The following is a 27,098-nucleotide window of genomic DNA, read 5'->3' on the forward strand; positions in this document are numbered from 1 at the left end:
TGTTCAATGAACTCACTCTTCATTTTTCTTCCGTAATTCTGGTTATGAAAAGATATTTCAGTATCACCCCTCTTCAGAGCTCCATATAATGCCTTAGTTTCCTAGTGTTACTTTAACAAAAATATCCCAAGTGGGTGGTTTTGAAGAACAGAAATTTATTTTCTCATAACTCAGGAAGCTAGATACCTGAATTCAGGGCATGGTTCTAGGAGAAGGTCTTTCATTGTCAGTTGTCCAGGGAGTTTCTTGGCATTTCTTGGTGTTCTTTGGAATCTGTCTTTCCCCTGTGTGTAAGTCTGTGTCTATGCTGCTCTTAACTCAGAAGTGATTGGGTGTAGGACCCACCCTACACAGTCATGGCTTCAGCTGACCGATTGATTACATTATATTACATTGCATTATGAAAAGTGGTTACATTAAATTGTATTATAGAAAGTGATTACATTAAATTGCTCTATGGAAGGTTATTACATTACTTTAGATTACATGGTGGATGGTGATTACATTACATTACATTACATCATATTATATCCACAGGTATGTTGTGTGCTGTCAAGTCGATTCCCACTCATAGCAACCCCATATGACACAGTAGAACTGCTCCACAGAGTTTTCTAGGCTGTAATCTTTACAGGGTCATATTGCCTGGTCTTTCTGCCACGGAACAGCTAAGTGGGTTCAAACCGCCAACCTTTAGGTTAGTAGCCAAGCACTTAATGGTTGCACCACCAGGACTCCTTCCACAGGTATAGAGGTTAGAACTCCAACACATATTTTGGGATGACACAATTCAATCAATAACAACCAGGAATTATAAAGGAAACAAAAGGCCTGCTACTGAGAAGCATGCAGTCTTGTTAGAGAGATAAAATATACTCTTAAAATAAACATCAGAACAATCATCAAACGGTACTAACAATGTACACATAAATGTACTGAGAAGCATGCAGTCTTGTTAGAGAGATAAAATATACTCTTAAAATAAACATCAGAACAATCATCAAACGGTACTAACAATGTACACATAAATACTGACTGCAAAAGAGAAATCCAAGTGAATACAAAGCACAAAGTAGTTATTAGGCACTTTATGTTACTTCTGGGAATATCTTAGTTGGGGAAAGAGTCAGGCACATGACCTGGAACATCGTAGGCTGACCTTTGTAAGAGCCTGATTCTGGGAGCTTACTCAGGTAATAGGCTTAATCATGATGGCATTAAAGTGTGTCAGATACCCCCATCACAGGGCGACATAGGGAAATAACATAAACTTTGGTATAAAGGGAAACTAAGAATTCACAAACTAAGAATTCAAATAATAGAATTCAGCCTTTTTTTTTTTTTTTCAGAGACATGTTGGCTAATCCCTCACCATATTTTGGAAGAGTTCAGACTGGTAGAATGGCCTGGTGACTGAAATCAGGTGACTCGATCATAGCAACTTTAACATTCTGAAATGAATAATTATTTTTAGTTATATCTTATCAGCCTTTTTCATCTCCAGTACACTTATTTAAAAATAAAAACAAGGAGCAAAGTATTACAAAATGTTTCAGATAATCACATGCAAAAGTTTTACAATATTGAGTTAATGGAATATGTCAACCAATACATAAAATTACAGAAGCATTTTGAATAATATTATGTGATAACAGAGCTGTACAGTATTTTGGAACTAATAGGACTTTCTAATAGGAGTTACTGAACTAAATTACGCCTTGCAGTTTCTGTAGGCACTGATATATTACTTATAAATTTTATTTTCCAAGTTTAATCTAGAAAGGAATTTTCCATAAAATTACAGAAAAGCAATAACTTATGAACTTGTAGATTTTTACACATAATTCATTCATCTATATTGCAGAGCTGAGAGAATTTCTTCATCATAAGTGTAATTCAACATGCTACTCTGGCCTCTAACAACTAATTTAATTGGTAACCCTTCAAAAGTAAAATATGAAGTCCAGTCAGGATTGTGATTTGAGTTCATGGTTTAAACCCATCCACCCACCCCATGAGCCCAAACACATAGCAGCTATATCTCACAAAATAAAAATATTTCATTTAAAAATATATAACTCTGATCAAAAATAAAAAGAAAGACTCTGGTAAAGCTTTACATGAAATAATTGTCTATAAGATTCACAGTTTTGGTTGGCAAGAGGCGAACCAAAATCAAACCCGTTGCCATCAAGTCGATTCTGACTCATAGAGACCCTGTAAGGACAGAGTAGAACTGCCCCATATGGTTTCCAAGGAGAACATGGTGGATTCGAAATGCCAGGCTTTTAGTTAGGAGCCATAGCTCTTAAACACAGGTAGCTTAAATCCAATGTCCTCAGAGTAACAGAGACCAAAATGGCCTCTACATGGATGGGCCCTCTACCCAGGCCTTGTGCAAGAAATAGTGATAAGAGGCAAAAATAGCTGCAACTACTGCTGAAGCAGCAGAGATGCCAGGACAGGACCTGAATATCACTGAAAATATGAGCCCTGGATCACCATTCTAAGACTGAGAGACCCTGGCTATTGAATGAAAACAATATCAAAACTTTTAGACAGGCTGGAGTAAGTGTAGAAAGAAAAATACAGCCACAGAAGGTGAAGATGAAAACTAAAATTGCAAATCACACAAAGGAAACTTCATCTAAAAAAGATACAAAATAGACTTCTAAATAAGGGAATTGACTTCCAACAAAATAAAAATAGTTAACGAATCTGAAGGTGATTGCAAAGTCACATTTAAGATTCTCAAACAGAATATCTAAAAGAGACAAAATTATCGTTAAAAGAACAAGAAATTATAAAATCAAAACAGGCATTATAGTGTAGACTTCCACTTCAGAGAAATAGGCAAGGAAGTACCCTCACACGTTAAGGAACTAAAAAATCTTGAAAAAAAAAAAATTAAACAATTGTTTCCAAATATTGAACAATGGGCAGCTCAGCGTCATGGATTGAATTGTGTCCCCCTAAAATATCTGTCAACTTAGCTAGGCCAAGATTCCCAGTATTCTGTGACTGGCCACTGTTTTGTCATCTGATGTGATTTTCCTATGTGTTGTAAATCCTATCCCTATGATGTTAATGAGATGGGATTAGTGGCAGTTATGTTGTTAATGATTAGGTTTTGTCTAAAGCCAATATCTTTTGAGACATAAAAGAGAGAAGCAAACAGAGAGACAGGGGGACTTGTACCACCGAGAAGCAATGCCAGGAGCAGAGCATGTCCTTTGAACCTGAGATTCCTCTGCTGAGAAGCTCCTAGACCAGGGGAAAATTGATGACAAAGACCTTCCTCCAGAGACTACAGAGAAGGAAAGCCATCCCTGGAGCTGGTACCTTAAATTTGGACTTCTAGGCTACTAGATTGTAAAAGAAAAAAATTTCCTTTTTTAAAGCCATCAACTTGTGGTATTTCTGTTATAGCAGCCCTAGATAACTAAGACACTCAGACATCCCTGAGAGAATTGAAACAACAGAGATGCACCTAAGGATCATCTCAGGAGAGTTGCCAGGCCATGGTGCAGGGAGAGGGAACTCAAGCAGAGGCAGGGGGTCTCCCTGAGTTAAGGAGACAAGCCCAGGGGAACCAAGGCAGATACAGTTAACAGTGTAGAGTGCCATAGAATACCTTAGAGAGCAGTACACTGACAGAGCTCCAAAGACCATAGAGGGTTCACTCTCCATTCATTCCCCCCAGTCCAAGTCTATGAGTACATATTTATCAGTGCTTTTGTGTGAAGAAGCTAAGGAAATAGCTACTCAAAAGGAACAGAAGAAACAATTCCTGGGGTTCACACAGGGTTGAGAATAGTTTATGTTCCCACCAGGCAGAGTGGTAAAACCTCATTATTCATGAGGCATTAGCAAAAATACTCAGAGGTGTATTGGATCATTAGTGACACAAGATCACCCCTAGAATAAATACTGCTCTGGTCCCATCTTTTAAAGCTTAAAAGAAACTCTTGAAAGTCTCATAATTTTCTAAGTGATTTAACAGTGTCCCAGAACAAAGCTCAAGAAAACTATAACTCCCGTATGCACAAAGGTAGAAGAAAGTATGAGCATGTTAATGAGAAGCATGAAAGGTGGAGAGTCAAAGATCCTAAGTGATCTCTTAGAGATCAAAAATATGATGTCTGTGATTTAAAAAAGGAATTAACAGCAGACTAGACACAGCAGAAGGGAAGATCAGTGAACTTGAAGACATAGCCATCAAAACTATCCAAAATGAAACAAAGGAAAAAAAATACTGAAGCATTAGTGACTTAAGAAATGATGTCAACAGGCCTTATATACATGTAATGAAATCTTCAAAGGAGAGCAGATAGAAGTGAGGACAAAAATTACTGGAAAAAATGTGCAAATTTTTTCAAATGTGATGAAAACTATAAACTCACAGATCAAAGATAATGAACCCAAGCAAAAGAAACAAGAATAACATCATAGCACATCATAAATACGTTGCTCAAACCTAGAAATGAAAAGAAAATCTTAAAAGTAGTCAGAGTAAAAGGGCACATTATATAAAAAAAAAAAACCCCAGTTCTGAGAGGAACAAAAGAAATGATGACACCAGATTTCTTATCAGGAACAATTCAAGCTAGAAATTAACAAAGCAACATTGTTAAAGTACTAAAAGAAAAGAAAAAAAACTTTCTATACCCAGAAAAAATATATTCCAAAAACAAAGTCAAAATACTTCTATCAGACATACAAAAGCTAATTTTTTTTTTTTAACTACAAGCAAACCTGCACTGCAAGATGTATTAAAAGATGTACTTTTGGCAAAATAAACATGATACCAGCTGGAAATCTAGATCTACACAAATGAATGAGAAACAATAGAAATGGTAAGTGTGTGGGTAATTATAAAATATTTTTTATTTAAACCATTTTAGAAGATAATTGAACACTGAAATCAGGAATAGTTACAAGAAACTGCAATTTATAACAAGGGTAAGAGTAAAATGCATAACTGAAACAAAGGACATGAGAAAGGAAGTGAGAGTATATTGTTATTATGTTCTTATACATGAAGTGGCATAAAATTTTGAAGGTAGGTCATAATAATTTACAGATGTATACTATAAATCCAAAAGTAAACACTGGGAAAAAAGTATAGCTCATAAGTGAACTAAGATGATAAAATCATAAATAATACTGAATTAATCAAAAAGGAGATGGAAAGGCGGAACAAAGAGGAAACAGAATAAAAGAAAACAAATAGAATATGGGAGATTTAAACCAAGCCATATCAATAGTCACATTAAAAATAAATTCTCTAAGCACACCAATAAAAAGGCAGATATTGTCAGATTGAATAAAAAAACAAGATTCAGAGAGCACCAGAATCAAGATGGTAAAGAAAGAAATTCCACATTTCAATCCTCCTTCAGAAAAATCAAACAGAAAACAACAGCAATAGCCTTTCTGAACCTATGATGAAGAGTTGAGGGTCACAGGAACTTCACAAAGGCTTGCTGAACAGTAGATACACTCTGGGATTTTTTTTTTTTTTTTTCCTGATCCTGGCTTGAGTACCACCCTCATCCATACTCGGCAGCTTCATTTCCAGTTTGGGAGCTCAGTCTGGTTCTGGAGTGAACAACATGCACTTTATTAACAAAATGTAATGTCTGCCTGTTCAAACCAGTCAAGTGACTACCTAAAGGACTAAAGCAAAGTGCTTGTTTCTTTTTTGTCCTCCTGGAGTTCACACATAAAAGAGGACAGGCAGGCATAACCTGAGGCACTGTGAAGTGAACTGAGGAGTCTGAGGCTGTAAGAGACAACTGAGGGTGAATAAGGCTCCAGGCTAAAACTCTGGGGAGAGAATTTTCTTGGAAAATAGGGCATTTAAAGACACCCAAGTGTATAATTCAGAGATCCACATGTATGCCCAGGCAAAGACACATGCCCAAAAAGACCTGAGGTAATTCTAATCTTCCTCTTTGGGTGGATCTGCCAGTTTAGCATAAGCATGGATAGGGATTGCTTCAGCATAGAGCCATTTTTTTGCATTGCTCTTTTCTGATAGTTTTTTTTTTTTTCCATTTATATCTGCAGCAAAAAGTTCAGAAAAATCACTAAGCTAACAGACTACCACAGCCTTCAACAATAGAAAAAGAGAGGAAAGGAGAAAGAAGAAAATGTAGCAAACCTCAAGGAAGGGGGAGAACCTGAGTTCTATAACTACCTTGTTATATTATTATGCATTATTATACAATTACTACATATTAGAGTAAAACCTGCAAGTCAGAACCTGTGTAAGTTGGGAACCTGTCAAAGGATGAAAACTCAAATATTTTCCACTAAAAAAAGTGAAAGAAAAGTGATAAGACTGCACACTGTCAAAGGTGGAAGGAAAACTTACAAGACCCAGAAAAACAAGGTAGTCCCATCAAGTTCCAACTCTCCCAGGTTTCATCATATATTATTTAAATGTCTCAGTTTCAACAAAAAATTACAAGACTTTCAGAGAAACAGAGATGGATGGTCCATTCGCAGGAGCAAACTAAATCAACAGAAACCATCCTCAAGGAAGATCAGACATTAGACCTACTAAATACAGATTTTAACAACTGCTTTTTGAATATGCTTAAAGAACTAAATGAAAAATATGGACAAACAACTAAAATAAATCAAGAAAATAATAAATGGACAAAATAAGAATATCAACAAAGAGAGAAATTATAAAAAGAAACCAGATGATATTTTAGAGCTTAAAAGTACATTAACTGAAATTTAAAGTTCATCAGAGAGGTTAAACAACAGATTTGAGCTGGCAGAAGAAAAAGTCAGTGAACTTGAAGATAGGACATTTGAAATGGTCTGGTCTGAAAAACAGAAGGAAAAAGATTAAAGAAAAATGAACAGACCATAAGAGATTTGTGGGACATTAGTAAAAGATCAATATATGCATTATGGAAGTCCCAGGAGGAGAGAAGAAAGAAAAAGGGACAGAAAAAAAAAATTGAAGAAATACTGGCCAAAAAATTTTCAGATTTGTTCAAAGAAATCAGTTTGCGCATTATGAAGCTCAACTCCAAGCAGGATAAACCAAAGACAGAGATCCACACCAAGACATATTATAGCCAAACTGTCAAAAATCAAAAATAAGAAAGTTTTGAAAGCAGCAACACAATAGTGAACTGTCACTTACAAGGGAGGCCCAATATTACGTGTTAATTTCTCCTCAGAAATCATGGATACCACGAGGCATTAGAACAATATATTCAAAGTTGTGGAAGGAAAAAAAAAAAAAACTCTGTCATCCAAGAATCTTGTATCCAGCAATGCTACCCTTGAAAATAAGGGTTAAATCTAAATCCCTGATAACAAAAGCTGAGGGAGTTCATTACTACAAGACCTGTGCCAAAAGAAATGCTAAAGTGAATCATCAAGCTTAAAAGTTGAAAAATCTAGATAATAATTCAAAGTTGTATGAAGAAGTAAAGATCTTCAGTGAAGGTAATTTCGAAGGCAAATATAAAGGCCAGTTTGTCATGCTGTGATGGCTTGCATTGTTACTATGATGCTTGGAAGCTATGCCACTAGTATGTCACATACCAGCAAGGTCACCCATGGTGGACAGGTTTCAGTGGAGCTTCTATACTGAGACAGAGGGGAGAAAGACCTGGTGATATACTTCTGAAAATCGTCATAGCGATCCCATGTACAATAGGACCAAACACTACTGGGTTCTACACCATCCTCACAATCATTGTTATGTTTAAGCCCATTGTTGCAGCCACTGTGTCAGTTCATCTCGTTGAGGGTCTTCCTCTTTTTCTCTCACCATCTGCTTTACCAAGCATGATGTCCTTCTCTGTGGACTGATCCCTTCTGATTACATGTCCAAAGTAGGTGAGACAAAGTCAAACCATCCTTGCATCCAAGGAGCATTTCTGGCTGCATTTCCTCCAAGACAGGCTGGTTTGTTCTTCTCATGGTCCATAATACATTCAATATTCTTTGCCAGCACCATAATTAAAAGGCATCAATCCTTTGGTCTTCTTTATTCATTGTCCAGATTTCACATGCCTATGAGGTGATCGAAAATATCATGAATTGGGTCAGGCACACCTTGCTCCTCAAGGTGACATCTTTGCTTTTTAAAACTTGAAAGAGGTCTTTTGCAGCAGATTTGCCCAATGCAATACATTGTTTGATTTCTTTTTTTGAAATAATTTTTATTGTGCTTTAAGTGAAAGTTTACAAATCAAGTCAGTCTCTCACACAAAAACCCATATACATCTTGCTGCACACTCCCAATTACTCTCCCCCTAAAGAGACAGACTGCTCTCTCCCTCCACTCTCTTTTTTCATGTCCTTTTTGCCAGCTTCTAACACTCTCCACCTTCCAATCCATGTCTGAAGAGTTGGCTTCGGGAATGGTTCCTGTCCTGGCCCAACAGAAGGTCTGGGGACCATGACCACTGGGGTTCTTCCAGTCTCAGTCAGACCATTAAGTCTGGTCTAATGAGAATTTGGGGTCTGCATCCCACTGCTCTCCTGTTCCCTCAAGGGTTCTATGTTGTGTTCCCTGTCAGGGCAGTCATTGGTTGTAGCCGGGCACCATCTAGTTCTTCTGGTCTCAGGATGATGTAGTCTCTGGTTCATGTGGCCCTTTCTGTTTCTTGGGCTGTAATAACCTTGTGTCCTTGGTGTTCTTCATTCTCCTTTGATCCAGGTGGGTTGAGACCCATGGATACATCTTAGATGGCTGCTTGCTAGCGTTTAAGACCTCAGGCGCCACTCTTCAAAGTGGGATGCAGAATGTTTTCTTAATAGATGTTATTATGCCAATTGACTTAGATGTCCCCTGAAATCATGGCCCCCAGACCCCTGCCCCTGCTATGCTGGCCTTCGAAGCAGTCAGTTTATTCAGGAAATTTCATTGCTTTTGGTTTAGTCCAATTGTGCGACCTCCCCTGTACTGTGTGCTCTTTCCCTTCACCTAAAGTAATTCTTATCTACTATCTAATTAGTGAATGTTCCTCTCCCACACTCCCTCGCTCCCCCCTCTCGTAACCACAAAAGAATGTTTTCTTCTCAGTTGAAACTATATCTCAAGTTCTTATAATGTGGTCTTATACAATATTTGTCCTTTTGCCTCTGACTAATTTCACTTAGCATAATGCCTTCCAGGTTCCTCCATGTTATGAAATGTTTCTCAGATTCTTCACGGTTCTTTATCGATGCGTAGTATTCCATTGTGTGAATATACCATAACTTATTTATCCATTCATCTGTTGATGGGCACCTTGGTTGCTTCCATGTTTTTGCTATTGTAAACAGTGCTGCAATAAACATGGGTTTGCATGATAGTTCTATTTCTAGCTTTTTAAGGAAGAGCCAAATCGATTTCGAAAGTGGCTGTACCATTTGACATTCCCACCAGCAGTGTAGAAGTGTTCCAATCTCTCCACAGCCTCTCCAACATTTATTATTTTGTGATTTTGGATTAATACCAGCCTTGTTGGAGTGAGATGAAATCTCATTGTAGTTTTTTTTTTTTAATAATTTTTATTGAGCTTTAAGTGAACGTTTACAGATCAAGTCAGTCTGTCACATATAAGCTTATATACACCTTACTCCATACTCCCATTTACTCTCCCCTTAATGAGTCAGCCCTTCCAGTCTCTCCTTTCGTGACAATCGTCCAGCCTCTAACCCTCTCTACCCTCCCATCTCCCCTCCAGACAGGAGATGCCAACACAGTCTCAAGTGTCCACCTGATGCAAGTAGCTCACTCTTCATCAGCATCTCTCTCCAACCCATTGTCCAGTCCCTTCCAAGTCTGATGAGTTGTCTTCGGGAATGGTTCCCGTCCTGGGCGAACAGAAGGTTTGGGGACCATGACCACTGGGATTCCTCTAGTCTCAGTCAGACCATTAAGTCTGCTCTTTTTATGAGAATTTGCGGTCTGCATCCCACTGATCTCCTGCTCCCTCAGGGGTTCTCTATTGTGCTTCCTGTCAGGGCAGTCATCGGTTGTGGCTGGGCACCATCTAGTTCTTCTGGTCTCAGGATGATGTAAGTCTCTGGTTCATGTGGCCCTTTCTGTCTCTTGGGCTCATAGTTATCGTGTGACCTTGGTGTTCTTCATTCTCCTTTGATCCAGGTGGGTTGAGACCAATCGATGCATCGTAGATGGCCGCTTGTTAGCATTTAAGACCCCAGATGCCACATTTCAAAGTGGGATGGAGAATGTTTTCATAATAGAATTATTTTGCCAATTGACTTAGAAGTCCCCTTAAGCCATAGTCCCCAAACCCCCACCCTTGCTCCGCTGACCTTTGAAGCATTCAGTTTATCCCGGAAACTTCTTTGCTTTTGGTCCAGTCCATTTGAGCTGACCTTCCGTGTATTGAGTATTGTCCTGCCATTTACCTAAAGTAGTTCTTATCTACTAACTAATCAGTAAATAACCCTCTCCCACCCTCCCTCCCTCCCCACCTCATAACCACAAAAATATGTGTTCTTCTCAGTTTATACTATTTCTCAAGATCTTATAATAGTGGTCTCATACAATATTTGTCCTTTTGCAACTGACTAATTTCACTCAACAAAATGCCTTCCAGGTTCCTCCATGTTATGAAATGTTTCACAGATTCGTCACTGTTCTTTATCGATGCGTAGTATTCCATTGTGTGAATATACCACAATTTATTTAGCCATTCATCCGTTGATGGACACCTTGGTTGCTTCCAGCTTTTTGCTATTGTAAACAGAGCTGCAATAAACATGGGTGTGCATATATCTGTTTGTGTGAAGGTTCTTATTTCTCTAGGGTATATTCCGAGGAGTGGGATTTCTGGGTTGTATGGTAGTTCTATTTCTAACTGTTTAAGATAACGCCATATAGATTTCCAAAGTGGTTGTACCATTTTACATTCCCACCAGCAGTGTATAAGAGTTCCAATCTCTCCGCAGCCTCTCCAACATTTATTATTTTGTGTTTTATGGATTAATGCCAGCCTTGTTGGAGTGAGATGAAATCTCATTGTAGTTTTCATCTGCATTTCTCTAATGGCTAATGACTGTGAACATTTCCTCATATATCTGTTAGCTACCTGAATGTCTTCTTTAGTAAAGTGTCTATTCATGCATTTTGTCCGTTTTTTAATTGGGTTATTTGTCTTTTTGCAGTAGAGTTTTTGCAGTATTGTGTAGATTTTAGAGATCAGGCACTGATCAGAAATGTCATAGCTAAAAACTTTTTTCCCAGTCTGTATGTAGTCTTTTTACTCTTTTGGGGAAGTCTTTGGGTGACAATAATTGTTTGATTTTTAGGAGCTCCCAGTTATGTAGTTTTTCTTCTACATTCTTTATAATGTTTTCTATACTCTTTATGCCATGTATTAGGGCTCCTAATGTTGTCCCTATTTTTTCTTCCATGATCTTTATCGTTTTAGATTTTACATTTAGGTCTTTGATCCATTTCGAGTTAGTTTTTCTGCATGGAGTGAGGTATGGGTCTTGTTTCATTTTTTTGCAAGTGGATATCCACTTATGCCAGCACCATTTGTTGAAAAGACTGTCTTTTCCCCATTTAACTGTTTTGAGGCCTTTGTCAAATATAAGCTGCTCATATGTGAATGGATTTATGTCTGGATTCTCAATTCTGTTCCATTGGTCCATGTATCTGTTGATGTTGCTGTACCAGTACCAGGCTGTTTTGACTACTGTGGTGGTATAATGGGTTCTAAAATCAGGTAAAGTAAGGCCTCCTACTTTGTTCTTTTTCAGGAATGCCTTATTTATCCGGGGCCTCTTTCCCTTCCATACGAAATTGGTGATTTGTTTCTCCATCTCATTGAAGAATTCTGTTGGGATTTGGATCGGAATTGCATTAAATGTATAGATCACTTTTACAAGAAATACTAAAGGAAATTTTTTGGTCAGAAAACCAATAATATCAGATACCAGCACAACACAAGGTCACAGAACAGAACATCCTGATATCAACTCAAATAGGGAAATCACAAAAACAAATTAAAATTAATTAAAAAAAATGCTCAAAACAGGGAGTCATTGAAGTCAATATGTAAAAGATCACAATAATCAAAAAGAGGGACTAAATACAGGTGGCACGGAACTGCCATATGGAGAGGGATACAAGGCGATATAGGACAATACAAGTTAGGTTTTTACTTAGAAAAACAGGGGAAAATATTAAGGTAACCACAAAGAGGTATAACAACTCCATAACTCAAAATAAAAACCAAGAAAAACGTAACGACTCAGCAAGCATAAAGTCAAATACTATGAAAATGAGGAGCACACAATTCACAAAGAAAAATGTCTCAGCACAAAAAAGTAAGTGGAAAAATGAAATTGTCAACAACACATGAAAAGGCATCAAAATGACAACACTGAACACATAAATTATCTATAATTATGCTGAGTGTAAATGGACTAAATGCACCAATAAAGAGACAGAGAGTCTCAGACTGGATAAAAAAACACGATCCGTCTATATACTGCCTACAAGAGACACACCTTACACTTAGAGACACAAACAAACTAAAACTCAAAGGATGGAAAAAATATATCAAACAATAAGCAAAAAAGAGCAGGAGTAGCAATATTAATTTCTGACAAAATAGACTTTAAACTTAAATCCCCCACAAAGGATAAAGAAGGACACTACATAATGATAAAAGGGATAATTGACCAGGAAGATATAACCATATTAAATATTTATTCACCCAATGACAGGGCTGCAAGATACATAAATCAAATTTTAACAGAACTGAAAAGTGAGATAGACACCTCCACAATTATAGTAGGAGATTTCAACACACCACTTTCGGAGAAGGACAGGACATCCAGTAAGAAGCTCAATAGAGACACGGAAGACCTAATTACAACAATCAACCAACTTGACCTCATTGAATTATACAGAACTCTCCACCCAACAGCTGCAAAGTATACTTTTTTTTCTAGCGCACATGGAACATTCTCTAGAATAGACCCCATATTAGGTCATAAAACAAACCTTTGCAGAATCCAAAACATCGAAATATTACAAAGCATCTTCTCAGACCACAAGGCCATAAAAGGGGAAATCAATACAAGAAAAATTAGGGAAAAGAAATCAAATACTTGGAAACTGAACAATACCCTCCTGAAAAAAGACTGGGTTATAGAAGACATCAAGGAGGGAATAAGGAAATTCAAAGAATGCAACGAGAATGAAAATACTTCCTATCAAAACCTCTGGGACACAGCAAAAGCAGTGCTCAGAGGCCAATTTATATCGATAAATGCACACATACAAAAAGAAGAAAGAGCCAAAATCAGAGAACTGTCCCTACAACTTGAACAAATAGAAAGTGAGCAACAAAAGAACCCATCAGGCACCAGAAGAAAACAAATACTAAAAATTAGAGCTGAACTAAATGAATTAAAGAACAGAAAAACAATTGAAAGAATTAACAAAGCCAAAAGCTGGTTCTTTGAAACAATTAACAAAAATGATAAACCATTGGTCAGACTGACTAAAGAAATACAGGAAAGGAAACAAAAAACCCTAATAAGAAACGAGATGGGCCACATCACAACAGACCGAACTGAAATTAAAAGAATCATATCAGATTATTACGAAAAATTGCACTCTAACAAATTTGCAAACCTAGAAGAAATTAATGAATTCCTGGAAAAACACGACCTACCTAAACTAACACAATCAGAAGTAGAACAACTAAATAGACCCATAACAAAAAAAGGATTGAAACGGTAATCAAAAAACTCTCATAAAAAAAAAAGCCCTGGCCTGGATGGCTTACTGCAGAGTTCTACCAAACTTTCAGAGAAGAGTTAACACCACTACTACTAAAGGTATTTCAAAGCATAGAAAATGACGGAATACTACCTAACGCATTCTATGAAGCCACCATCTCCCTGATACCAAAACCAGGTAAAGACATTACAAAAAAAGAAAATTACAGACCTATATCCCTCATGAACATAGATGCAAAAATCCTCAACAAAATTCTAGCCAATAGAATTCAACAACATATCAAAAAATTAATCCACCATGACCAAGTTGGATTTATACCAGGTATGCAAGGCTGGTTTAAAATTAGAAAAACCATCAATGTAATACACCATATAAATAAAACAAAAGACAAAAACCACATGATCTTATCAATGGATGCAGAAAAGGCATTTGACAAAGTCCAACACCCATTTATGATAAAAACTCTCACCAAAATAGGAACTGAAGGAAAATTCCTCAACATTATAAAGGGCATCTATACAAAGCCAACAGCCAACATCACTCTAAATGGAGAGAGCCTGAAAGCATTTCCCTTGAGAAGGGGAACCAGACAAGGATGCCCTTTATCACCGCTCTTATTCAGCATCGTGCTAGAAGTCTAGCCAGGGCAATTAGGCTAGACAAAGAAATAAAAGGCATCCGTATTGTCAAGGAGGAAGTAAAATTATCTCCATTTGCAGATGACATGATCTTATACACAGAAAACCCTAAGGAATCCTCCAGAAAACTACTGAAACTAATAGAAGAGTTTGGCAGAGTCTCAGGTTATAAGATAAACGTACAAAAATTACTTGGATTCCTCTACATCAACAAAAAGAACATCGAAGAGGAAATCACCAAATCAATACCATTCACAGTAGCCCCCAAGAAGATAAAATACTTAGGAATAAATCTTACCAAGGATGTAAAAGACCTATACAAAGAAAACTACAAAGTACTACTACAAGAAACTACAAAGGACCTACGTAAGTGAAAAAACATACCTTGCTCATGGATAGGAAGACTTAACATAGTAAAAATGTCTATTCTACCAAAAGCCATCTATACATACAATGCACTTCCGATCCAAATTCCAATGTCATTTTTTAATGTGATGGAGAAACAAATCACCAACTTCATATGGAAGGGAAAGAAGCCTTGGATAAGTAAAGCATTACTGAAAAGGAAGAAGAAAGTGGGAGGCCTCACTCTACCTGATTTCAGAACCTATTATACAGCCACAGTAGTCAAAACAGCCTGGTACTGGTACAACAACAGGCACATAGACCAATGGAACAGAATTGAGAATCCAGATATAAATCCATGCACATATGAGCAGCTGATATTTGACAAAGGCCCAGTGTCAGTTAATTGGGGAAAAGATAGTCTTTTTAACAAATGGTGCTGGCGTAACTGGATATCCATTTGCAAAAAAATGAAACAGGACCCAGACCTCACACCATGCACAAAAACTAACTCCAAGTGGATCAAAGACCTAAACATAAAGACTAAAACGATAAAGATCATGGAAGAAAAAACAGGGACAACCTTAGGAGCCCTAATGCAAGGCATAAACAGAATACAAAACATTACCAAAAATGACGAAGAGAAACCAGATAACTGGGAGCTCCTAAAAATCAAACACCTATGCTCATCTAAAGAATTCACCAAAAGAGTAAAAAGACCACCTACAGGCTGGGAAAGAATTTTCAGCTATGACATCTCCGACCAGCGCCTGAACTCTAAAATCTATATGATTCTGTCAAAACTCAACCACAAAAAGACAAACAACCCAATCAAGAAGTGGGCAAAGGATATGAACATGCACTTCACCAAAGAAGATATTCAGGCAGCTAACAGATACATGAGAAAATGCTCTTGATCATTAGCCATTAGAGAAATGCAAATTAAAACTATGACGAGATTCCATCTCACTCCAACAAGGCTGGCATTAATCCAAAAAACACAAAATAGTAAATGTTGGAGAGGCTGCGGAGAGATTGGAACTCTTATACACTGCTGGTGGGAATGTAAAATGGTACAACCACTTTGGAAATCTATATGGCGTTATCTTAAACAGTTAGAAATAGAACTACCATACAACCCAGAAATCCCACTCCTCGGAATATACCCTAGAGAAATAGGAGCCTTCACACAAACAGATATATGCACACCCATGTTTATTGCAGCTCTGTTTACAATAGCAAAAAGCTGGAAGCAACCAAGGTGTCCATCAATGGATGAATGGATAAATAAATCGTGGTATATTCACACAATGGAATACTATGCATCGATAAAGAACAGTGACGAATCTGTGAAACATTTCATAACTTGGAGGAACCTGGAAGGCATTATGCTGAGTGATATTAGTCAGAGGCAAAAGGACAAATATTGTATAAGACCACTATTATAAGATCTTGAGAAATAGTATAAACTGAGAAGAACACATACTTTTGTGGTTACGAGGGGGGGAGGGAGGGAGGGTGGGAGAGGTTTTTTACTGATTAGTTAGTAGATTAGAACTACTTTAGGTGAAGGGAAGGACAACACTCAGTATATGAAAGGTCAGCTCAACTGGACTGGACCAAAAACAAAGGAGTTTCGGGGATAAACTGAATGCTTCAAAGGTCAGCAGAGCAAGGGCGGGGGTTTGGGGACCATGGTTTAAGGGGACTTCTAAGTCAATTGGCAAAATAATTCTATTATGAAAACATTCTGCATCCCACTTGGAAATGTGGCATCTGGGGTCTTAAATGCTAACAAGTGGCCATCTAAGATGCTTCAATTGGTCTCGACCCACCTGATCAAAGGAGAATGAAGAACACCACGGTCACATGATAACTATGAGCCCAAGAGACAGAAAGGGCCACATGAACCAGAGACCTACATCATCCTGAGACCAGAAGAACTAGATGGTGCCCAGCCACAACCGATGACTGCCCTGACAGGGAGCACAACAGAGAACTCCTGAGGGAGCAGGAGATCAGTGGGATGCAGACCCCAAATTCTCACAAAAAGACCATACTTAATGGTCTGACTGAAACTAGAGGAGTCCTGGCGGTCATGGTCCCCAAACCTTCTGTTGGCCCAGGACAGGAACCATTCCCAAAGACAACTCATCAGACATGGAAGGGACTGGACAGCAGGTAGGAGAGAGATGCTGATGAAGAGTGAGCTATTTGTATCGGGTGGACACTTGAGACACTTTATCCTTTGTGGTGGATTTAAGTCTAAAGTCTATTTTGTCAGAAATTAATATTGCTACTCCTCTTCTTTTTTGCTTATTGTTTGCTTGATATACTTTTTTCCATCCTTTGAGTTTTAGTTTGTTTGTGTCTCTAAGTCTAAGGTGTGTCTCTTGTAGGCAGCATATAGATGGATCGTGTTTCTTTATCCAGTCTGTGACTCTCTGTCTCTTTATTGGTGCATTTAGTCCATTTACATTCAGGGTAATTATAGATAAATAAGTTTTTAGTGCTGTCATTTTGATGCCTTTTTATGTGCGTTGTTGACAATTTCATTTTTCCGCATACTTTTTTGTGCTGAGGCGTTTTCCTTAGTAAATTGTGAGATCCTCATTTTCATAGTGTTTGACTTTATGTTTGTTGAGTCGTTACGTTTTTCTTGGCTTTTATCTTGAGTTATAGAGTTGTTATACCTTTTTGTGGTTACCTTATTATTTACCCCTATTTTTCTAAGTAAAAACCTAACTTGTATTGTTCTATATCGCCTTGTATCGCTCTCCATATGGCAGATCAATGCCTCCTGTATTTAGTCCCTCTTTTTGATTATTGTGATCTTTTACCTATTGACTTCCATGATTCCCTGTTATGTGTATTTTTTTTATTTAATCTTAATTTGTTTTTGTGATTTCCCTATTTGAGTTGATATCAGGACGTTCTGTTTTGTGACCTTGTGTTGTGCTGATATCTGATATTACTGGTTTTCTGACCAAACAATATCCTTTAGTATTTCTTGTAGCTTTGGTTTGGTTTTTGCAAATTCTCTAAACTTGTGTTTGTCTGTAAATATCTTAATTTCGCCTTCATATTTCAGAGAGAGTTTTGCTGGATATTTGATCCTTGGCTGGCAGTTTTTCTCCTTCAGTGTTCTGTATATGTTATCCCATTGCCTTCTTGCCTGCATGGTTTCTGCTGAGTAGTCTGAACTTATTCTTAGATTCTCCCTTGTAGGATTCCTTTCTTTTCTCCCTGGCTGCTTTTAAAATTTTCTGTTTATCTTTGGTTTTGGTGAGTTTGATGATAATATGTCTTGGTGTTTTTCTTTTTGGATCAATCTTAAAATGGGTTCGATGAGCGTCTTGGATAGATATCCTTTCGTCTTTCATGATGTCAGGGAAGTTTTCTGTCAGGAGTTCTTCAACTATTTTCTCTGTGTTTTCTGTCCCCCCTCCCTGTTCTGGGACTCCAATCACTCGCAAGTTATCCTTCTTGATAAAGTCCCACATAATTCTTAGGGTTTCTTCATTTTTTTAAATTCTTTTATCTGATTTTTTTTCAGCTATGTTGTTGTTGATTCCCTGGTCCTCCAGATGTCCCAGTCTGCATTCTAATTGCTCCAGTCTGCTCCTCTGACTTCCTATTGCGTTGTCTAATTCTGTAATTTTATTGTTAATCTTTTGGATTTCTACATGCTGTCTCTCTATGGATTCTTGCAACTTATTAATTTTTCCACTATGTTCTTGAATAATCTTTTTGAGTTCTTCAACAGTTTTATCGGTGTGTTCCTTGGCTTTTTCTGCAGTTATCCTAATTTCATTTGTGATATCTTTAAGCATTCTGTAAATTAGTTTTTTATATTCTGTATCTGATAATTCCAGGATTGTATCTTCATTTGGGAAAGATTTTGATTCTTTTGTTTGGGGGGTTGGAGAAGCTGTCATGGTCTGCTTCTTTATGTGGTTTGATATGGATTGTTGTCTCCGAGCCATCACTGGGAAACTAGTTTTTCCAGAAAATCCACTAAAAAAAAAATGCAGTCCGACCCCTATCAGAGTTCTCTCTCTGGCTCAGGCTATTCGGATGTTAATGAAGCCGCCTGGGGAGGGTGGGGGAGGGAACAGAGAGATAGGAGAGTAGCACCTCAGAATATAGCCAGAGTTGCTTGTCTTGCTTGGAATGATTATTATATCTGAGATTCCCGCGGGCGCGTCGCCTATGTGTGCTGGCTGTGTGGAGATTGCCCCCGGGTGGTCTGGCCCGCTGGAGTCACGGTCAGATCCTCCGCTTCCAGCCCCACGCCCAACGTCAAGGCTCCCCTACTGGGACGGTGCACTCTCGACTCCAAAATCAGTTGCTGCGTCCCGGGGACTTCTTGTCCCTCCAGCCGCGTGGCCGTGCCACCCCCGCGAACCAGGTGGGCCCCCTCTCGGGGTTAGTTCAGATGGGTGGAGCAGCTCCCTGTGCTTGTGCCGTGACCGAGTGTCCCGGCTGGGACGCTGTTCTCCCTGCTCCAATACCAGTCGCTGCCTCCCGGGGACTTCTCCTACCGGCTGTGTCCCACACCGCCCGCGCGACCCAGCTGGGCACCTTCCCGGGGTTAGTTCAGGGGGGTGGAGCAGCTCTCCGTGTTTATGCCGTACCTGCGTCCAGTCCAAATCCCGGTGAGACGGTTCCCCGGCTGGGATGCTGCTCTTCCTGCTCCAAGACCTGTCACTGCCTCCCGGGGACTTCTCCTACCGGCTGCGTCCCACACCGCCCGCGGAACTGGCTGTTCTCCCTCCCGGGGTTAGTTCAGGGGGGTGGAGCAGCTCTCTGTGCTTGTGCCGTACCTGACTGGTACGCTGGCTCCAGGCTCTGGAAACAATCGCTGCTTCCCCGTATTAGTTCGTTCTCTGTCTCTAAATCTGTGTTTGTTGTTCAGAGTTCGTAGATTGTTATGTATGTGATCGATTCACTTGTTTTTCCGTGCCTTTGTTGTAAGAGGGATCCGAGGTAGTGTCTGCCTAGTTCGCCATCTTGGCTCCGCCTCCTCCAAATTTATTTTAATTAGTGTTAATACAGCATATTCTTTTCACATCATTTCAATTAAGGTGGGCTTTTTGTAAGTGACATATACTTGAATCTTTCTTCCCCTCAGTTTAGGCTGGGTTTTCTAGAGAACCAAAACCAGTAAGGCATATAAATATATAGAGAGAGAGATTTATATCAAAGAAATGGCTCACAGGGTTGTAGAATCTGGAACATCCCAAGTCTGTGAATTAGGATGGAGGCTTCTCCTGATTCACATAGCCACAGGGGCTGGCAAACCCAAGTTTGGCAGGATGGAGATCAGGGCTCCACTCACAAGCTGTTAAGACTGATGAATCCCAAGATTGGCATATAAGCTGATAGCATAAGTTCCAATAACCAGAGGTCAGATGAACAAGAGGCAGCCACAGGACCCAGAGAGAGCAAAAAGCCAGAACATCTGCTTATATTTGGATACAGGCCACACCCCCAAGGAAACTCCCTTTCAACTGATTAGCTACTCATAGCAGACCCCATCATGGGAGTGATCACATATAAACACTGAGACTCATGGTCCAGCCAAGTTGACACACAATCTTAACCATCACACCCTCCCACTCTCTCCTTCTCCCAACCCTAAGAACTACTAATCTTTTGTTTTGATGAATTTGCCTATTCTAGATATTTCATATAAGTGGGATCATACAATATTTGTCCTTTTATGTCTGGCATATTTCACTTAGCATAATGTCTTCAAGGTTTCCCCATGTGGTGGTGTCAGAACTTCATTTCTTTTTATAGCTCCATTGTGTGTACATACCACATTTTATCAGTTCATCTGTTGATGGGAACTTGGGTTATTTCCACTTTTGGGGTATTTTGAATAATACTGCAGTGAACATTGGTATATATGTGTCTGTTTGAGTTGCTCCTTTCAGTACTTGTGGGTACAAAATACAGTGGAATTTCTGGGTCATATGGTAATTCTATGTTTAATTTTTTGAGGAAATCTATGTTTAATTTTTTGAGGAACCACCTGTTTTCCACAGTGGTTGCACTATTTTACATTCCCGTCAGCAATGTATGAGTATTCCGATATCTCTAAATCCTCTCCAAACATCCTTTTCTTTCTTTCTTTCTTTTTTTTTTTTTTAAATAGCCAACTAATGGGCATAAAGTGATATTTCATTGTGGTTTTTATCTGTATTTCACTAATGACTAATGAGGTTGACTAAGCATTTAACTTTCCCAACCCCTACAGTGGAACCCTAGTGGTGCAGTGGTTAAGAGCTCGGCTGCTAACCAAAAATGTCACTGCTCCTTGGAAACTCTATGGGGCAGCTCTGCTCTGTCCTATAGGGTCACTATGAGTGGGAATCAACTTGACAACAACACGGTTTAGTTTTTTTTGTTGTTGTTTGGAGCCCCTACAGTGGAAACCAGAAAGAGAAAAAGATTTTGGGCGTGGCTATTGGGTCAGATAACCACATGTGAATCCCAGAACGATCTTACTTAGTGTAGGCATGGGAGTGGAACTTGAAGCTCTAACCTCAGTCCTGTACTCCAAGAAAATGGTAGGAACGAGCATGGAAGTTGGCATATAAAGACTGTTCCAATCATAGAACTGTCACTAGCTTATGACTTTGAACAAGCGGCAGTTTCATCTCTCTGAATTCAATTTCCTCATCTAAATATTAGATGTCATGGTACCTACTTCATAGTGTGGAGAATAAAATAAGATGGAAACTAAAACTATTGGTAAATGGTTTATTCTTATTTCTTATAATCATGCTAGTTATTTTCTGACAACGTAAAGAAAAATTAAGGTCATGTCATTGGATAAAAATGTAAGATGCTGATAGAGCCATCTGCTTCACAAAGCAAGTTAGAGACTTTCTGACATGTTAGGTAGAGTTCCAGCGGGCTGCTGAAATTTATTTCCTTCTGAGGAACACATTATTCCCTACAACTCTGGAAAATATTTGCTTTCCTCTGAGTGGACTATAAACTTACCTGAATCCAACAGCCAAACTGTAATGAATTCCTTTTGAAGAAAATGGTTTATATAAAACCAATGAAACTTCTGTAAAACAAACCACCCATTCAAAATGAAACTTCTGTAAAACAAACCACCCATTCAGGACTATGATAACTCAGAAAGCGTTTATATGCTTGAAAAGTCATTTTAACTCCCAACAAAATTTCAAAAAACATAGGCATTATCCTGCAAATTTTAAAAATTATTTTGAAAACGTGAGACGCCTTTGCATTTTGAAAATAAATAATGTGGTATTTCTTGTAGAAGAAATTAAAAAAAATTATCTTAAAATATGTCATACCCAGGACATAAATAACAAAATTGAACTTTTAATTTTTTGGAAGACAAAATGCATTAATACTTAAATGTATTAAACAACCAGAAAAGGAGGGTAAGAATGGTTTCAAAACTCAGAGAATGTAATCAATGTCACTGAATTGTACATGTGGAAACTGTTGAATTGGAGTGTTTTTCTATGTATATTCTCAACAACAACAATGAAGTAAATAATTTAAAAAAAGAAAAACTAAATTGTATGTAATTTTCACCCTGAGAACTGACTTGACGCATTGTAACCAATGTGCACAAGAACTACAAACCACGGGATTATTATATTTTATGGGGGGAGCTTATTAATATGTTTACTCTCTTAACATAGTATTATCCAGGAGATTTTATAGTTTTAGCCACAAATATATAGGATCACAGGTTCTGCAACTATGGAGAATTAGTTTATAAAAACTCTAAATTTATGTACAAATATAAAGATAAACTCATTTTAAGTAGTATGTATTTTGCTAACTTTATCAGTTCTTTTGCTTTAGGACTCCTCTCTGCTTCTCCAATCAACTCAAAATGTGACTGTGAATGCCCGCAACTCCGAAGGAGAGGTCACGGGCAGATTAAAAGTGGGTGAGTCACACTGAATCGAGGTGATTTACACATGCATGTTCCATGAATAAAAAATAGCTGTGCTTAATGAATACATTTTGTCTTTCTCCCAAATAAGTCAGAGTTGTTTATGAACAGTCAAAGTATGAATTTTCTAAATAGCATGCTGTGTTGACCTCAGAGAATAGTTATCACCACAGGGGACAGTCTGGAGTATTTCAAGAAAAGTTCTTTCGGCTCTAAGAGATACAGTACCGTTCAAGTTAGCACAAGAAACAAAGCTTTTATTGCAAAGGTGCAGAAGAATCTCACAAAGGCTAAAGGAAAGGGAGACTGAAGTGTTGTTAGTCTCAAGAAAGCAAATACCAGGGGCTGGGAGCAAAAAGGGTACATTCGCTTTCATTCTCTCCTCTTCTCTCTCTCTCTCGTCCTCTCTTCCCACATAGTCCACTCTCCTTTGTAGTTTATCTTTCCCTCTGTTCACTTACACATGCATATTATGGTTGCACCTGTCTTGATCCTACATGATCTACTTGACCTCACTGTTCTTCATCTGTTGGTTGGAATTCGCAACACCAATAACTCTAGTCTTCAATTTTGCAAATTCTAAATTCCCAACCAAGTACTCTAATTAGCTCTACTTATGTTTTCAATGAGTTGCTCTTGGGTCCAGTATAGACACCCCCTTCAATCAGCTAAGGCCACACAGGAGTGAGGCCACATGGAATCTAATGGGTGTCCAGAAGAAGCTGAAATGCCATAAGCATTTCTTGTACAGTGAGAAATACAGAGAGAATAGAGAGGAAATAAACAAAATAGCAAAATAGCTGATAAAAATGAATCTGCATATATTCTCTACACAGACAACACTCTATAGATTTTCTAAATCCAGGAAATTGGATGTCCCTTCTGTTCAAGGGAGAATAGATGAGAGTTGCACTGCTAACATAATGGGTAACTTTTAGTGTCTGTATTTTTTAATGGATGCTTTTAAAAAAAAACAGAACAATGTTACGTTAGAAACTACAGCAACTACAGCCCTAAATTAACTGATAATTCCTTTTTATTATACTAACACAAGATATTCCATATTTTATATTCTATGTTAATCTTTATAACTTACTGCAAAAATCTAGCTGCATTTCTCTTTTGCTTAGAAGTTTTATTTGATCAATAAGTCCAATCAAATTCTAATTGAATTTAGAGATGAACCTTGGTGTATCCAGCAGACAGATCCCTCAAACTTGTCTAAATCAAATCATATTTTCTTGATGAATTATACAGTATTTGATTTATCTTTTACCATACTTTCATAAAAAATTTTTAGTATACATTTTAAATGTTTGAGTTTTTGTCCATTTTTTGCCATTCATTTAACAAACATTTATCAAATGTCTATGTGTTGTCACCACCACTCATCTGTCGGTTTGTTGTAGTGTGGCAGCTTGCATGTTGCTATGATGCTGGAGGCTATGCCACTGGTATTTCAAATACTGGCAGGGTCATTCATAGGTTTCAGTGGAACTTCCAGATGAAGATAGACTAAGAGAGAGAGCCTGGAAATCTACTTCTGAAAATTATATCCTTTAGGAGTTGGAATATAAAATATAAATCAAGGAAAATTAGAAGCCAACAAAAATGAAATGAAACACTTGAAGATTGCTATCCTAGTTATTAGCCAGCTGAAATGGTTTGGTATTGGCCACTTTGAATTTGAAAAACTTATAGTCTCCTATGATGGGAACAACAAATTAAAGAGAAACAGTGTTGGATTAATGGTCAAAAATTTTTCAAGATCTTTCCTAAAGTACAATGCTGTCAGTGAAAAGTTAATATCCATGCACCTACAAGTAAAACCAGTTAAATACCACTACTATTAAAATATATGCATCAACCACTACGTGCCATAATTGAAGAAATTGAAGGTTTTTATGAAATGCTGCAATCTGAAATTGATCAAATGTGCAATCAAGATGCATTGATAATTAGTGATGATTGGAATGCAAAAGTTGGAAAGAAAAAAGAATCAGTTGTTGGAAAATATGGCCTTGGTGATAGGAACAGTGCCCAAGATTGCATGATAGAATTCTGCAAGACCTAAGATTTATTCACCAGAGATACTTTTTTTTTTTTCAATAACTCATATGCTGACTACACACATGGGCCTTACTGCGTGGATTATACAGGAATCAAGTCAACTACATCTGTGGAAAGAGATGATTGTGGAGCTTAATATTATCAGTCAAGACAAAGCCAGGGGCTGACTGCAGAACAGATCATAAATTGCTCGTATGCAACTTCAAGTGAAAGCTGAAGAAAATCAAAACATGTTCAAGGGTGCCAAAGTACAGACTTGAACACATCTTATCCAAGTTTAGAGACCATTTCAAGAACAGATTTGATTCACTGAACACTAATTACTGAAAATCAGAAGGGTTGTGGGATGACATCAAGGACATCATATATGAAGAAAGTAAAAAGTCATTAAAAAGACAGGATGGAAAGAAAAGATTAAAATGAATGGCAGAAGAGGCTCTGAAAATTGCTCTTAAGCACAGAGTAGCGGAAGGGAAAAGAAGAAATGATGAAGTAAAAGGGACAAACAGAAGATTTCAAAGGGCAGCTGGAGAAAACAAGGTAAATATTACAATTGTCAAAAATAAACAACTCAGAGCGCCATGAACAGTTTGTTTGGTAGGTTTAATAGACAAATTTAAAGTTAGGCAGCACATTATTATTAAGTATACTAGTGCTCTGATTAATTAAGATTTTTTATATACACTTTTATCAGGAACTTTGAACAAAAAATTTTGATTGGATGACGCTTATTTCAGAAATACAAATCATGTAAGAGAGCAGTATGTGCTCAAACACAATAAAATATAGAAAAATAGAAACCTTCCTAAGATAATCACAAGGTCAGTAAGCCACGATTACAAGACCTCTGGAGCGTAGAAAACAGGACATGTTCATTACTCTTCAATTGTTTCCTGAAAAAATAAGTTGCGTTTTAGTGATCCTGATCATCTAGATACAATTATACAAGACAAGCTTCTTCCAAAGATTAATTATAATGTAAGGCATAACTATAGGATTTAAAATGATATGTTTATGGTTATATAGCATATAGATTTCTAACATTTAATGAGATGACCTCCAGTGTCATGGGTTTAAGAGAACTCTGTTCTCATAAGCAAAACTTGTAATTTTATTTCACACAACTACATGGAGTTAGAAAACCAAAAGGAAAGAACACAATCAGCATTTCTCAAGCTGAAAGACCTGAAGAGAAAATTCAAGCCCCAAGCTGCAATACTGAAAAATCTATCGGCAAAAACTTGAATGAAGCAGGAAATATCAAACTAAGATGGAAGGAATACACTGAGTCACTGAACCAAAAAGAATCTGTTGACATTCAACCATTTCAGCAGGTAGCATATCATCAAGAGCCACTGACAGTGAAGGAAGAATTTCAAGCTGCACTAAAGGGACTGTCAAAAAACAAGGCTAGAGGTGGAGCCAATATGGTAGAATAGACAGACGCTTCTGGCGAGCCCTCTTTACAACAAAGACCTGAAAAAAAAAGTGAAACAAGTATATATGGGACAAGTTGGGAGCCCCGAGCATCAAAGGCAAGCTTAGACAATGAACTGAGGGGCAGGGCGAGGAAGAGACCATTTAGAGGTAGAGAGGAGTTACCGGACCTGAATTGCTGGGAGCCCTTAGGCACCATTCCCAGAGTGGAGGCGGTGGCAGGCTGGTCCTAGCATTTGGTCGCAGTTTCCTCAGAGGGAAACAGCCAGCCACACAGCCCACTCACACCTGCAGAAACTGAGGAGAACAGCGCTTTCACAAAAGCTAAGTACTTGTGTGTATTTTACTGCGCCACCGCCACTCCCAACCCGGCCTCAGCGGCTGAATCTCTGGGCCTGAGATAGACCCTGTTGAGCACCTACAGCCATCCTTCCAGCCTTGGGCAAGGAAAAAATTTGCAATTGAGAGGAAAAGATAATTTGCTAGCTCCATTAACCAGGGGAGCTCAGGACAGAAGCAGCTCCTGTCCAGGCATAAACCGTCCGTAGACCTTGAGCACCTTTCCCTTCTGCATGGACCTGTGTGGGCCTATTTCAAGAGAATAGGCCCTTGTTGGCAAACTCCAACCATTTCAGCTATGCGGTGGAAAGGTGGGTGTTTGATGTTTGACACTGCTTTGCCTGTTAAACAAGGTCCTCACCTACCCACATCAGGGACCTAAGGACTGGTAGCTCCACTCAGGTCACCCAACCACCCGAGACACAGGTCCAAAGATAACTGGTACCTCCCAGTCCTTACAACCAAAAATGTTGGGTGCCCATGGTCCTTCTGCAAAACCCAACCACCAGCACGCTCTAGGGAACAGAGACGTGTTTTCCTCAGAGATACTTGG

General features: G+C 38.3%; 1 protein-coding gene across 2 annotated transcripts in view; it reads left to right on the plus strand.

Annotated features, from left to right (window-relative positions):
• Positions 1–27,098, plus strand: part of SGCG (sarcoglycan gamma) — a 288,542-nt gene that overhangs the window by 154,535 nt on the left and 106,909 nt on the right. For both annotated transcript variants that reach the window (XR_007515049.1, XM_049867160.1), the window contains exon 4: positions 22,606–22,693. Coding sequence is in view for 1 of the 2 variants with exons in the window: in XM_049867160.1 (XP_049723117.1) it covers positions 22,606–22,693 (88 nt within the window). In the remaining variant the exon portion in view is untranslated. The remainder of the gene's footprint in view (positions 1–22,605; positions 22,694–27,098) is intronic.

This window comes from Elephas maximus, chromosome 23, assembly GCF_024166365.1.
Source record: "Elephas maximus indicus isolate mEleMax1 chromosome 23, mEleMax1 primary haplotype, whole genome shotgun sequence".
NCBI lineage: Eukaryota > Metazoa > Chordata > Mammalia > Proboscidea > Elephantidae > Elephas > Elephas maximus.